General features: G+C 42.5%; 2 protein-coding genes across 8 annotated transcripts in view; one reads left to right on the forward strand and one right to left on the reverse strand.

The window, feature by feature from the left end:
• Positions 1-303: 303 nt before the first annotated feature.
• Positions 304-6812, reverse strand: LOC133125999 (zinc finger protein 501-like). Of its 2 annotated transcripts, none has more exons than XM_061237775.1 (3): positions 6624-6812; positions 4118-4666; positions 304-2050 (listed from the first exon to the last, which is right to left on the reverse strand). In XM_061237775.1, the coding sequence occupies exons 2-3, from the start codon at positions 4515-4517 to the stop codon at positions 1023-1025; spliced, it is 1428 nt and encodes a 475-aa protein (XP_061093759.1). In that variant the 5' UTR covers positions 4518-4666; positions 6624-6812; the 3' UTR covers positions 304-1022. The 2 variants fall into 2 exon arrangements, with proteins under 2 accessions (XP_061093759.1, XP_061093761.1); XM_061237777.1 differs by having other exon boundaries at positions 4127-4666; positions 6624-6810.
• The window catches only part of LOC133126000 (ADP-ribosyl cyclase/cyclic ADP-ribose hydrolase 1), an 18410-nt gene continuing 11133 nt past the window's right edge, over positions 5782-13058 (forward strand). For 3 of the 6 annotated variants that reach the window (XM_061237782.1, XM_061237778.1, XM_061237783.1), the window contains exons 1-4: positions 5782-5927; positions 7212-7264; positions 9290-9815; positions 12108-12247. In XM_061237782.1, the coding sequence (XP_061093766.1) occupies positions 12202-12247 (46 nt within the window). In that variant the 5' untranslated portion in view covers positions 5782-5927; positions 7212-7264; positions 9290-9815; positions 12108-12201. The remainder of the gene's footprint in view (positions 5928-7211; positions 7265-9289; positions 9816-12107; positions 12248-13058) is intronic. The other 3 variants (XM_061237779.1, XM_061237781.1, XM_061237780.1) reach the window with 3 other exon arrangements.

Here is a 13058-nt window from a genome sequence, read left to right on the forward strand (position 1 = left end):
TCAAACACGGAGGGGTCATCAGCATGACTGAACAGCTTTCCATTCTCTAGACTCTCTGAATCTAGCGGTTCCAACCATCAATGCCCTTGTTAAAATGTTTAGCACACTGGACACAAGAGGTATTGCGGGCTAGAATCCCGAACATAACCTGTATAAAATATATTTTAGGTGATATAATTAAATTACAATTATCAATTAAAGTAATTGAGTCGGTCTGCAATAATCTGTTGGAATCATCCAACAAGTCAAAACAAACTCAAAATCTGATTTTAAGATTAAATAATTTAAATGATGAGACAATAATAGAATGATTCGTTGAAATCAAACGTTCTTTATTGAACATAGGATCACAACTTCTAATTTAAAAAAACAGGAGATATGAAACCAGAGATGAATTTGAGATTACCAGAAGAGAAGACCTTGCCAATGCTTCCACTCTGAGCACAGCAGGAACAACTGGAAACAAGCTAAATGCACACAACCACGGAACCACCAGAAAAAATAAAAAGTAATTATTTCAGGCTCCAAAACCAATGGCAACACAACCCACCTTTTTCCTGTCTCTAAGTTCACATACTGTTTATTTCCCAGCGTTTTATTTTAGGTCCTGATATCCATAAGAAGAAGTACCAAAAACGATCTCTATCCAGTTTTACATGCCCATTCTCCAGCACCTCTCGTGAGCTTTACCAAGAACAGGCTGCTTTAGTGACTGTGTCTTCAACTAACTTACTGGTGGGCTGTGCCGAAGTGAACACGCGTATTGTAGTGATGTCACAACTGCACGGAATTTCAAAAGGTTTGCGTAAATGCACATTTTCTTCATACAGATTCTGTGGATTTATTCGGGGACTTTTTGATACTTTCACAGTGTTTTTAATAACACCTTCAACTCCTTTATGAGTCCCCTATGCAATATCACTGATGGGTCTTGAGCGGTGTGACTGAGCTCCCCTATGCAATATCACTGATGGGGCATCAGCTGGCTGGACTGAGCTGTGTTGAGTGAAGACCTTTCCATTCTAGGAGCTGAGGGGTGGGAACTCTTCTGTACAGTTTTGCTGGTGCTCAATCAAAGCGGAAGACTCAGTGAAGCCCATCCCGCACTGGAAGCAGCAGAATGGGTAATGCCCTCTGTGGAATCTGCGGTATGGGCCCTCTTCTGTATGAATGCGCTGGTGTACTCTCAGACTACTAGACTGACTGAAGCTCTTCCCACACTGGGAGCAGTGATATGCGTGCTCTCCTATGTGTGTTTCTTCATGTTTTGTCAGGTTTGATTTATCCCTGAAGCTCTTCCCACACTGACAGCAGATGTAAGGGAGCTCTTGTGTATGAATTTGAGCATGGCCTCTCAAGTGTGATGCAGACCTGAAGCTCTTCCCACACTGGGAGCAGTGGAATGGACGCTCTTCTGTATGAACGCGTTGGTGTGCTCTCAGACCACTAGACTGAGTGAAGCTCTTCCCACACTGGGAGCAGTGGAATGGGCGCTCTCCGGTATGAGTTCGCTGGTGTACCGTCAGGCAGGATTTTGATCTGAAGCCCTTCCCACAGTGGGAGCAGTGGTACGGGTATTCTCCTGTATGGGCACACTTGTGCGTTTTCAGGCCTAATTTTGATTGGAAGCTCTTCCCACACTGGGAGCAGTGGTTTGGGCACTCTCCTGTATGAGTTTGCTCATGTGTTGCCAAGTGTGATTTAGATATGAAGCCCTTCCCACACTGGGAGCAGTGGTAGGGTCTCTCTCCTGTATGAATTCGCTCATGTGTTGTCAAGCGTGATTTTGATCTGAAGCTCTTCCCACAGTGGGAGCAGGTGAGGGCCCCTGCAGTGCCTGTGTGAGCCTGTGTTGGGGTGGGGAGCGCTTTAGGGGGTGTGGGGTGCTGATGTGTGCTGCTGGGAAGCAGTGGCTTCTCTTCTCCGTTTCCTCCAGATCTCAGAACCCTGCTGTGCTCCTCTGGGTGCACCTTCTCAACGTGCCGGTGAAGCTTCACGTCTTCCAGGTGAGCGAATGGGCACTGGGAGCAGGCAAACACCTCAGACTGCCCTGTAGGGAGAGAAGGACAAGAGATATACATAAATATACACTCATTAAGCATGAGGAACACCTGTACACCTATGTATTCATGCAATTATCTAATCAGTAAATCATGTGGCAGCAGTGCAATACATAAAAAATGGTTGGCATTTATATAGCGCCTTTATCCAAAGCGCTGTACAATTGATGCTTCTCATTCACCCATTCATACACACACTCACACACCAACGGCGATCGGCTGCCATGCAAGGCACCGACCAGCTTGTCAGGAGCATTTGGGGGTTAGGTGTCTTGCTCAGGGACACTTCGACACAGCCCGGGCGGGGGATCGAACCAGCAACCCTCCGACTGCCAGACGACTGCTCTTACTGCCTGAGCCATGTCGCCACCTCATAACATAATGTCGCACAACATCTTGCAGATATGGGTCAGGAGCTTCAGTTAATGTTAACATCGACCATCAGAATGGGGAAAAATGTGATCTCAGTGATTTCGACCATGGCATGATTGTTGGTGCTAGATGAGCTGGTTTTAAAGCTTCTGTAACTGCTGATCTCCTGTCTCTAGAGTTTACTCAGAATGGTGCAAAAAAACAAAAATCTCCAGTGAATGGCAGTTCTGCAGATGGAAATGCCTTGTTAATGAGACGTCAGAGGAGAATGGCCAGACTGGTTTGAACTGACAGAAAGGCTACGGTAACTCAGATACCCACTCTGTACAATTGTGGTGAGCAGAAAAGCATCTCAGAATGCACAACACATTGACTGTGAGGCAGATGGGTTACAACAGCAGAAAACCAAGTTGAGCTCCACTTCTGTCAGCCAAGAACAGAAAGCTGAGGCTGCAGTGGGCACAGGTTCACCAAAATTGGACAGTTAAAGACTGGAAAAACATAGCCTGGTCTGATGAATCTTAATTTCTGTTGAGGCATACAGATGGTAGGGTCAGAATCTGGTGCCAACAGCATGAATCCATGGACCCAACCAGCCTTGTGTCAACAGTCCAGGCTGGTGGGGGTGGTGTAATGGTGTTGGGAATGTTTTCTTGGCCAACTTTGGACTCATTAATACCAATAAATTATTGCTTGAATGCCACAGCCTATTTGAGTTTTGTTGCTGACCATGTGCATCCCTTCATGGCCACAATGTGCCCATCCTCAAATGGCTACATCCAGCATGATAATGCCCCATGTCACAAAGCAAAACTCATCTCAAACTGGTTTCATGAACATGACAATGAGTTTAATGTTCTTCAGTGGCCTTCCCAGTCACCGGAACTGAATCCAAAAGAATACCTTTGACATGTGGTAGAACGGGAGATTCACAGCATGAATGTGCCGTGGACAAATCTGCAGAACTTGCGTGATGCAATCATGTCGACATGGAACAGAATCTCAAAGGAATGTTTCCAAAATGTTGTGGAATCCATGACATGAAGAATTGAGGCTCTTTTTAGAGCAAAGGGAGGCCCTACCCAGTATTAGTACAGTGTTCCTAATAAAGTGCTTAGTTAGTGTATATCTCTATTAGGGATGTGACTGAATGGTCGACTAATCAAATCAAATTTCTGGAGGTGTGCATCAACATTTGTATCACAATTTTAAAAAATTTTTGCCAAATGTAAGACTAACTATGCATTGAACACATCTTGCATATCCTTATCCATGCATGCTCGAGGAGGCCGTTATAGCAATCTGTCAAAATATCACAGAATACCCTTGTCTAAACCGTGGAAAAATATGCTGCATGGGCAAACTTTAAGAAGATCTAGAAAGATTTAGAAGAAGGATTTAGAAACATCTAGCATCATTGACAGAATAGTTTCAGTGGATATGCTACCAATGAACATTGTGGAAGGGAATGGCTCAATGGCTGACATTAAACCACTCCAAAAATAGTGTGCAAAATATGAAAAGATTTTAGGAGCATGTCAACTAATTGTGACAAATTGGCGTGCCCCTGTTCAACTTTGGAGCACTTGAGCTGACATACAAGTTACATTAGTCTTGGAATGTCTAACCCTAGTTTTGTGACCGGAAACTATGTTAAATCAACAACGCAGTAAATTATTCTTCACCTGTATTACCTGTACTGCAGGAGATGACAGGAGACCCAGGGGAGGGCACTCTCGGCTGTTTGATCAGACAGGAAGTGAATTTCGGGGACAAGCCCTCATCTTCTTGTTCCTTGCAGTCTGGTCGTTCATCTTGTTTCAGCACTTTTTCTTCTTTCCATTCATATCCCGCAACCTCTTCATCTTTCACTCCATCCTCTGTCTTCACCTCCTCCCTCTGCCTCTCCCCACCTTCCTCCTTCTCCTCTTCCTTTATGTTGGAGAGAATGAGTTCTTCCTCCCTGCTCATCCCACATCCATTCTTCCCCTCTATACTCTCCTCTGCGTCTTCACTTTTAATCAGACAGGATCTGAGCTCCAGCCCTGTGTAATCTGTGCTGTCCATCACAGGTTCTGTCTTCATGTCTTCACCTGAAGAGGCGGGGCTTGAAGCTCTTAGAGACTGAAGCACAGATTCCGATTGGACATTTGCTTCAGAGAGCTCTGTGGAATCCACAAATCTCCGAAAGGGAAGAACGCATTGTGGATACAGTCGGTCAGAGTGGAGTGTTTCTGAGAAGAGAGGAGATTAAAGACCCTGTGCAGTCAAATTAACATTTCAAGTTATGAAAAACAAAATAAAGCACCTGCTCTGAGCTCAAACCCATTTCATTCATTTGAGGGCTCTCGTCTGAAAGAAACTAAGTTCCAGAAAAAAAGGCAGCATACAGCTCTCCTGATGTGCTTCATTGTCCAAATTTAATTTCCTCAGACAAAAATAGAATTGCAGAAATCCCTTTGAAAAAGTCTCAGGGAAATCCAGGCCAGATGTTTTCGAGATTGATCTTTTCATAAATTCTGGCAAACACACTGTAGCCTGATTAGGAATCGTAATCTGCTATGGTACAATGGGCTACTGACCTTTTTTGGCTACTACAAGAAATCATTTGTAGTAGTGTTGTTCGATAGGGTAGCAAAAATAGACACGACTATACAGTGCAGACTAAGTATTTGGACAGTAGTACAACTTCTGTTCTGTTGACTCTGTGCTCCAGCACAATTATTATGATTATGGTACGGTCTGCCTAAACAAACCTCAGCTAGTCTTCGAAAGCTTACCGGTCAAGTGCTTTCATTGCCACACAGCAAGCTGGTGGAATTTGATTCAGTACAGCTGGAGAGCTCATTTATGACATGACATATAGGCTACACAGGCAGACAAGCATGCAGGGCAAATCAATAAGTAGAGCAAAACAATAACCACAATATGTGGCTCTTATGATTGGGATATGAAGTCTCAATTTGTCATTTCATTTCACGATTCATATGTTTTACTACAAATTGTAAAAAGAAAAGAAAATAATTTTTTTTTGATGTTATAATGACAATATATGTTTTGTTTGAGGACAGGGTTCCCCCGAATAGACTTCGGTCACAGTGGGACTGAAATAAAGGTTTTTGGGTCAATGTAACGTTAAACTTTCAAATGATATCAAATGCAACTACTGTGGGATGATGTCGCTGAAAATGTTTTTACTTTTGAATTTGATATTAAGACATGCAAATTATGAAAGCCGGAGCAGTTCTCGAGTAAAATCATGGAAACTGATGATTTTGCTTCCCAGACAGCAAGCGACTCCGTACCGGCACTGATCAGGTCCGGGACTTCCTATCCGGGTTGTAGCTGCGAAAGCAGTTAGCCCATGGAACTGGTGTCAAGCTGAGCATGGCACTGGTGTTAGCTTGTGATTTCACATTTTGTTTTTACTAAATTTAGCATTAATACAAACAGATTATGAAAGCCAAATGTTCTATCAGCGAACCACATGACTGGGTAAGTAGGTCTAATAAGAAATAATAAGAATCATCATTAGGGCGCTATAGCTAACATTATACTGTCCAGCATTTCGGAAGATGTTGGTAATAACATGACAGGGAACAAGCGTTGTTATTATTTCAATGTCCCAGTGTAATCGGTTCTTTTAGCCACATTGAGAGTCCACGGTAAGCCTCAGATTCATTTCTCTTGACGTGACGTATAAATGTGAAATTCCCGATTTCGATTCTTCCTATTTTGACAACCGAAAGCGCAAAGCTACATATTTTTAAAAACCACTTCAAGCGAGTTTCCCCAATTATTCCCGTCCGTCTTTTTCCGACTTCTTCTACGTAAACAAATGACGTTACTAAAAACACACCCAGCTGTGAACAAATTAAAACATTTTCTAGATTCTAATTAGATTCTTATTTATTATCTAAATAAGAATCCGTGCAAATCACTCTGGATAAGAGTGTGCGAGCTTGCGATATGTAATCATATACATAATAAGAATGCACGTTACTCATATTGCACCAACCAAACTATTTAGTAAGGAGAATCTCCATTAAATTGGATTTAGTCTAGGACTACATTAAACTGGTGTCTGTGATGTGCAAAGTTAAGAGACTATTGTGGGTAATATGCGGTCACCCTATACACACACTGCACCTACTGGACAGCATGTGTAACTCGCATAACGCACCTACTCACCAATCGCCGGAAAACGTCCCAAAGGTGACGCGAATCCGATATCGGCTGAATGAAGCCGTAACCTTTTGGCGTTAACTCAATGTCACAATTCGCGATGATACTTCACAAAATAAACACTGACCAAGATCCAACGAGCAGTGCGGGTTGACTTTTCTTCTTTGGATTTGGCGGCTTGTTTAATTTTAAATTGCATACACCGCCACCTACTGTGTTGGAGTGTGATCCTGTTCCTCAGTCACGGAGGGGTCTTCAGCCGGCTGGACCGAGTGAAGAGCTTTCCATTCTAGAAGCTGTTTGTGTTTATTTTCTGAATGTAGCGTTTCCAACCATCAATGCCCTTGTTAAAATGTTCAGCACACTGGATACTGAACAGAAGTGGTATTGCATGTTAGAACCCCCACTTAACCTATATAAAATGTATTTCAGGTGATTTCATTTGATGATTGAAATTGACAATTATCAATTAAATTGCCGAATTCAATGATCAGTCACATCCATTCTTCCCCTCTATACTCTCCTCTGCGTCTTCACTTTTAATCAAACTGGATCTCAGCTCCAGCCCTGTGTAATCTGTGCTGTCCATCACAGGTTCTGTCTACATGTCTTCACCTGAAGAGGCGGGGCTTAAAGCACTTAGGGAGGTAAACGCATATTCTGATTGGCTATTTTGTTTGGGAACTCCAGAATTCAACCAATCTTCTACAGGGAGGGAAGGATGTAGTGAGAGTTTCTGAGAACAGAAGAGAGCTAAAGGACCTGTGTAATGCTAACATGCTTTATGTTATAAAGAACTGAAAACACTGGCTTTTATTCACGAGAGTTCTATTCTGAAAGCAGCAATGGTATTATACAAGAAAGGAATGGAAAGCATGAGAATCTACGGACACATGACGTTACATTACATTACATTATTGGCATTTGGCAGACACTCTTATCCAGAGCAACGTACAGTTGATTAGACTAAGCAGGAGACAATCCTCCTGAGGGCCTTGCTCAAGGGCCCAACGGCTGTGCGGATCTTATTGTGGCTACACCGGCATTGGAACCACCGACCTTGTGTGTCCCAGTAGTTTACCTTAACACATTCAGCAAGCGATATCTTTACAATAACCGGTCTTAACATATAAAACCGCGAGAATGTCTTGATGTGTTACACGTGAATGCCTTAATGTAGGCTACCCTGCAGAACAAAACAGCTGAACAAAACCATGCTGAACTCAGATTTCAAACTGGTCATAGCTGGACTTTACATCAAGTTAAGAAAGCTTTTTGCGGAAATGATAGCGTTAGATTTACTCGGTGCATGATGCAAGTCAAAAATTCTAATGAAATTTCCGCACGTCTTGACACAATGACGAGTAGCACTGCCCTCTACCGTCAGGAAATAGTAGCATTTAGTCGAACTAAACATCCGAATTACAATTTTCCTTTCAATTGATGGTGCTTGCCCCGACTAAACAGAGATTTGAATGAAAAAATAATCAATTCCAACACCAGCTAGATCTGTAATAACTCTTCCTCTTGTCAGACCAAAATTGCCTAACACTCTCTTCGTTGCACTAACCGCAGTAAGCATGCCGTGCCAGACTCTCGCTTCCCACATTCACTCGGTGCATTCCGGCTGTTAGGCAACGAGCAAGCCCACGGTGGCCAAATCTCAGACTGACCACATCTCCTCTGTCACCTCCCGCCTGCACACTCACTACGCACTTTATTTGGTAGACCTGTACATCCAGATTGTTAATGCTCACATTGGTCAAGAGGTTTAACTGGTTTTTAGACAAAATGTCAGAATGGGGAAGAAATGTGATCTAATTGCCTTTGACCATGGAATTATTGTTGGTGCCAGACAGAGTGGCTAAATATCTCAGAAACCCAGATCTCCTGGCAAATAACCACACATTACAACAGTGGTATGCAGAAGAGCATCTCTGAGCACACAACACATCAAAACTCTTATGTGGATAGGCTACAGCAGCAGAAGACCAATAAGTCTAATAAATACCTAATGAAGTGCTATGTATGTGCATATTTTGTACAGTACTCGGCAGAAGTATTAGGCACCCTAGACTTTATTATATATATATATATATATATATATATGTTGGGGGTTTTTGTGTGTGTGTGTTAGTATAAAAGAACACATTTGAGATTTCCAAATATTCATTTTCCAAAAGATTTGATTGTACAGAGACATTTTTGTATTTAATTTTAAAAAGTAACATATTAATGTAAGCAATTAACATTTTTTACATAAAAACCTGATCAAGGCTGTCTGAGATCAGAAGCAAGGACCCAACCAAAGTCTGCAGAAGAACTGTGGCAAGTTCTCCAACATGCTTGCAACAACCTCCCTGCTGTCTTATTGAACTGCAGGACAGCGTTGGCTAACTCAGAGAAGTGGTGCAGTTTTAACGCCGAAGGGTGGTCACAAAAAATATTGATTTGATTCAGTTTTTAACAGTTCTGCCAAATGACTGAAATGTAATGCAAAATGAGTAGTATGTTTATTAAGGACCTTTCATTGAATTATTTTTGAAAGAATCTTATCTGTACAGAGTGTTCTACAGGTGCCCATGAAGGTAGTTTCATGTTTTGTTTCTTTAAAATGTAATGCATCTTTCATAAAATGTCCGCAACCACATGTCCTTGTATTTTTTCTTCAGAGAGGGACTAAATCATTCAGTACAACATCCAGCTGGATTGTACATTAAAAAATACCTGGCTGCGAATCAGAATATCTGCTAAAGACCTGAAACGTGCATGGGCTAGTGAGGGAGTATGAATCATAATTTACGTACAGGGAGAGGGAGTGTGGATCATATCTTCTGCCCAGTACAGACCGAGGGGGAATAATGAGATCATTTATTTTCTTTCTGTGTCTCTCTCCGGAATGCCCCGTCCGGGAGACCAGATCACTCCTCTAATTCTATTGGGCCGGCCATTACCCCGCCGGCATCGCTCAGACACTTCAATGAGAGTCACGGGGCTGGAGACAGAGGCCCGGGGCAGAGCCCTGGGGCCGGACCTCAGGGCTGGAGGATGGGCAGGATCCAGCAGCGCCCGGATCTCCGGAACAGCTGGACCGACATTCCCAGCCCGGAAGATTCTGGGATTTCATTCATTGCTTTTTTTGGGGGTTTTTTTTTTCATCAAGTGGATTTGAGTGGGATCTGATGTTTGAGGGAAATGGTAAGAGCTGTGGATTTGAGTGGGATCTGATGTTTGCACGTTTTTCTTGTTGCAGTTGGTTGTGTGGGGGTGTGGCTTGGTCGTATGGTTGTGTTTGGTTGTGTGGCTGTGTTTGGCTTGGTTGTATGGTTGTGTTTGGTGGTGTGGCTGTGTTTGGCTTGGTTGTATGGTTGTGTTTGTTTGTGTAGCTGTGTTTGGCTTGGTCGTATGGTTGTGTTTGTTTGTGTGGCTGTGTTTGGCTTGGTTGTATGGTTGTGTTTGGTTGTGTAGCTGTGTTTGGCTTGGTTGTATGGTTGTGTTTGGTTGTGTAGCTGTGTTTTCTTTTGTTTGGTTGTGTGACTGTTTTTTTGGTTTTTGTTGTTGTTGTTGTTTGGCGTGTCTGGTTTTGTTTGCTTGCGTAGCTGTGTGTGGCTTTGTTTGGTTGTGTAGCTGTGTCTGGTTTTGTTTGCTTGTGTAGCTGTGTCTGGTTTTGTTTGCTTGTGTAGCTGTGTCTAGTTTTGTTTGGTTGTGTAGCTGTGTGTGGTTTTGTTTGCTTGTGTAGCTGTGTCTGGCTTCGTTTGCTTGTGTAGCTGTCAAATCTATCAAACAGATTCACACTTATTCAGCAGTCTGTATAAGATGTTTATTCACTTGCAAGCAGAGAAAAGAATGAGAGGGCTCCCACCAAGCTCTCTCACGAAAAAACAGGAACAGACTCCTCTTATGTGCTGTTTCAAGCAGCTCTTAACAAAACATGTTTCTTTGCATATACATCATGCAGTGCGGCAATTTCATGATCAACAGGATGCGGGTTCAGCGAAACTAAAAGTACGCCGTTAATGCCCAGACTACTGAAAGTCAGAATTCTGAGAATCAGTTATTCACACCTTCTCAAGGTGTTTCCTTTTTTACAAATTGTGTAGCTGTGTCTGGCTTTGCTTGGTTGAGCGGCTGTCTCTAGTTTTGTTTGGTTGTGTAGCTGCAGACACTCCTGATGCTGTTATACCTGCATCTTCGAATATGTTTGAAGAAATCTTGCACTTCCAAAATCATTGGTTCGAATCACTAATTTATCATGAAATACTATAGGAACATTTGTTTCAATAGCCAACATACATTACATTACATTAAGTGCAAAGTGCATACCCATAACCAGGAATAAGTGCACTGAAAGACCCTAGAGGGAAGTACAATTTCAACTGCTACCTGCGCAACAAAGATAAGGGCCAGGGCCTATTTGATCATACCAGATACCTATAGCTTCACTGTTTTGTTATATTGCAGTAAAAATACTTTTACTGAATAATGGAAAGTAGAAGACAGTGGAATCATTGAACAAAATCAGAATGACTAAATATAATTACAACATACTGTAGGTTTGTTTCACAGTTTTTTTTTATTTCAAACAAATATTTGTTGATACAGAGCTTACTTTTTCACACAGTTAGCACAAAAGCACATCATCTTTTTCCATTGCTTTTACAAAAAAAAAAATCTCAGTCACGCTGAACCACCAAAAAACTACATTTCTACGGCCTAATTAGCAAATGACTGACATCTACTGCAATGCCACTGGTTGTTAGGTGTTTTTTAGATCATTGTTCGATGATTGACAAAAAAATCTTGTTGGAAGAAAACTAGTGCTGGTGCTTTGATAGAATGTTTTTATTTTAAGACAAGCTTGCAGTGTTTTTTAGCAATTGTAAAAAAATGTAATCATAGCAACAAATAACTATAGGAAAAAAACCCTAAACTGCAGTGAAAGACCCCACACACACACCTCTCTGAGTGGTACCCCCCACACACACCTCTCTGAGTGGTACCCCACTTGTCATTTGCCATTCCATTGATCAGCTCCACCTCTTCTTCATCCTCCTCTCACCCTCCTCTCATGGATTATCTGCAGCTGGATACGCATCCTTAAAACCCCTGTGACAAAGGACAGTGATGAACTATTACATCGAATGATTATGTGGTGAAATTGATCATGTTCCAAAGTGCAAATTGCCGTCAATAGGTTTCCTTATCGTAAAAACAAAGCATGATCTAACCATGGAATGTTGTTACAGTGTCAATTTGGCTCCAAAACATGTTCAGCTGTCTCAGTCTTGGTCATGTGAGAATTCTTCTTCTGCGTGCCAAGCCAACAGGACTGATGAACTCCATGTGCTCTGCTGTGTGCGGTTCCCGTGACACCCTGCAGCCAGCTCCGGCCTCTTTGGCCTGAGACGTATGGAGGGGCAGGAGGCTGGCCCACATTCTTCAGCAGTAATTTCATTTAGAGTAAATTGCTGAATTAAATTTGTGATGCAGGCCTTGCTGACACACTGTCGTGGCTGTTGAGGTGGAGGTGGTGACGTCTCTCCGCTCTTCTTCCCTGAGGGGACCCGGCTGTGCTCCCGTCCAGATGAACTTTGACCCTTTCAGTGTTAAAGCGTCCAACATGATTGGTGGTAAGTTCACCGTCGCCGAGATTGTAACGCACTGTTATCTCGCCCCTGTTTGTTTGCTAATCAATCATGGAAAATCTTTTTGAAAGAGGAGCAGATTTAGGGGTGTGGTGAGTGCGATTGTGTCTCATGCAGGGGACCAGAGGCTTACTAGTTCCTGTTTTGTTTTGTTCACTTTAAAAAAAGTTATACACTAATGAATTATATATTTTTTCAACTGGGAAAGGCAGTCTTAATTGAAATGCGTCCATTGAAGCAACTCTCAGTTTACAGGGTAGTACGGAGTTCACTTCAGCAGTAACATGAAGCAACTCTCAGTTTACAGGGTAGAGTGGAGTTTTCTTCATTAGTAACATGAAGCAACTCTCAGTTTACAGGGTAGTACGGAGTTCACTTCAGTAGTAACATGAAGCAACTCTCAGTTTACAGGGTAGAGTGGAGTTCTCTTCATTAGCAACATGAAGCAACTCTCAGTTTACAGGGTAGTACAGAGTTCACTTCAGTAGTAACATGAAGCAACTCTCAGTTTACAGGGTAGTATGGAGTTCACTTCAGTAGTAACATGAAGCAACTCAGTTTACAGGGTAGTACGGAGTTCACTTCAGTAGTAACATGAAGCAACTCTCAGTTTACAGGGTAGTACGGAGTTCACATCAGGAGTAACATGAAGCAACTCTCAGTTTACAGGGTAGTACGGAGTTCACTTCAGTAGTAACATGAAGCAACTCTCAGTTTACAGGGTAGTACGGAGTTCACATCAGGAGTAACATGAAGCAACTCTCAGTTTACAGGGTAGAGCGGAGCTCACTTCAGT

The sequence above is a fragment of the Conger conger genome, chromosome 4 (assembly GCF_963514075.1).
Source record: "Conger conger chromosome 4, fConCon1.1, whole genome shotgun sequence".
Lineage (NCBI taxonomy): Eukaryota > Metazoa > Chordata > Actinopteri > Anguilliformes > Congridae > Conger > Conger conger.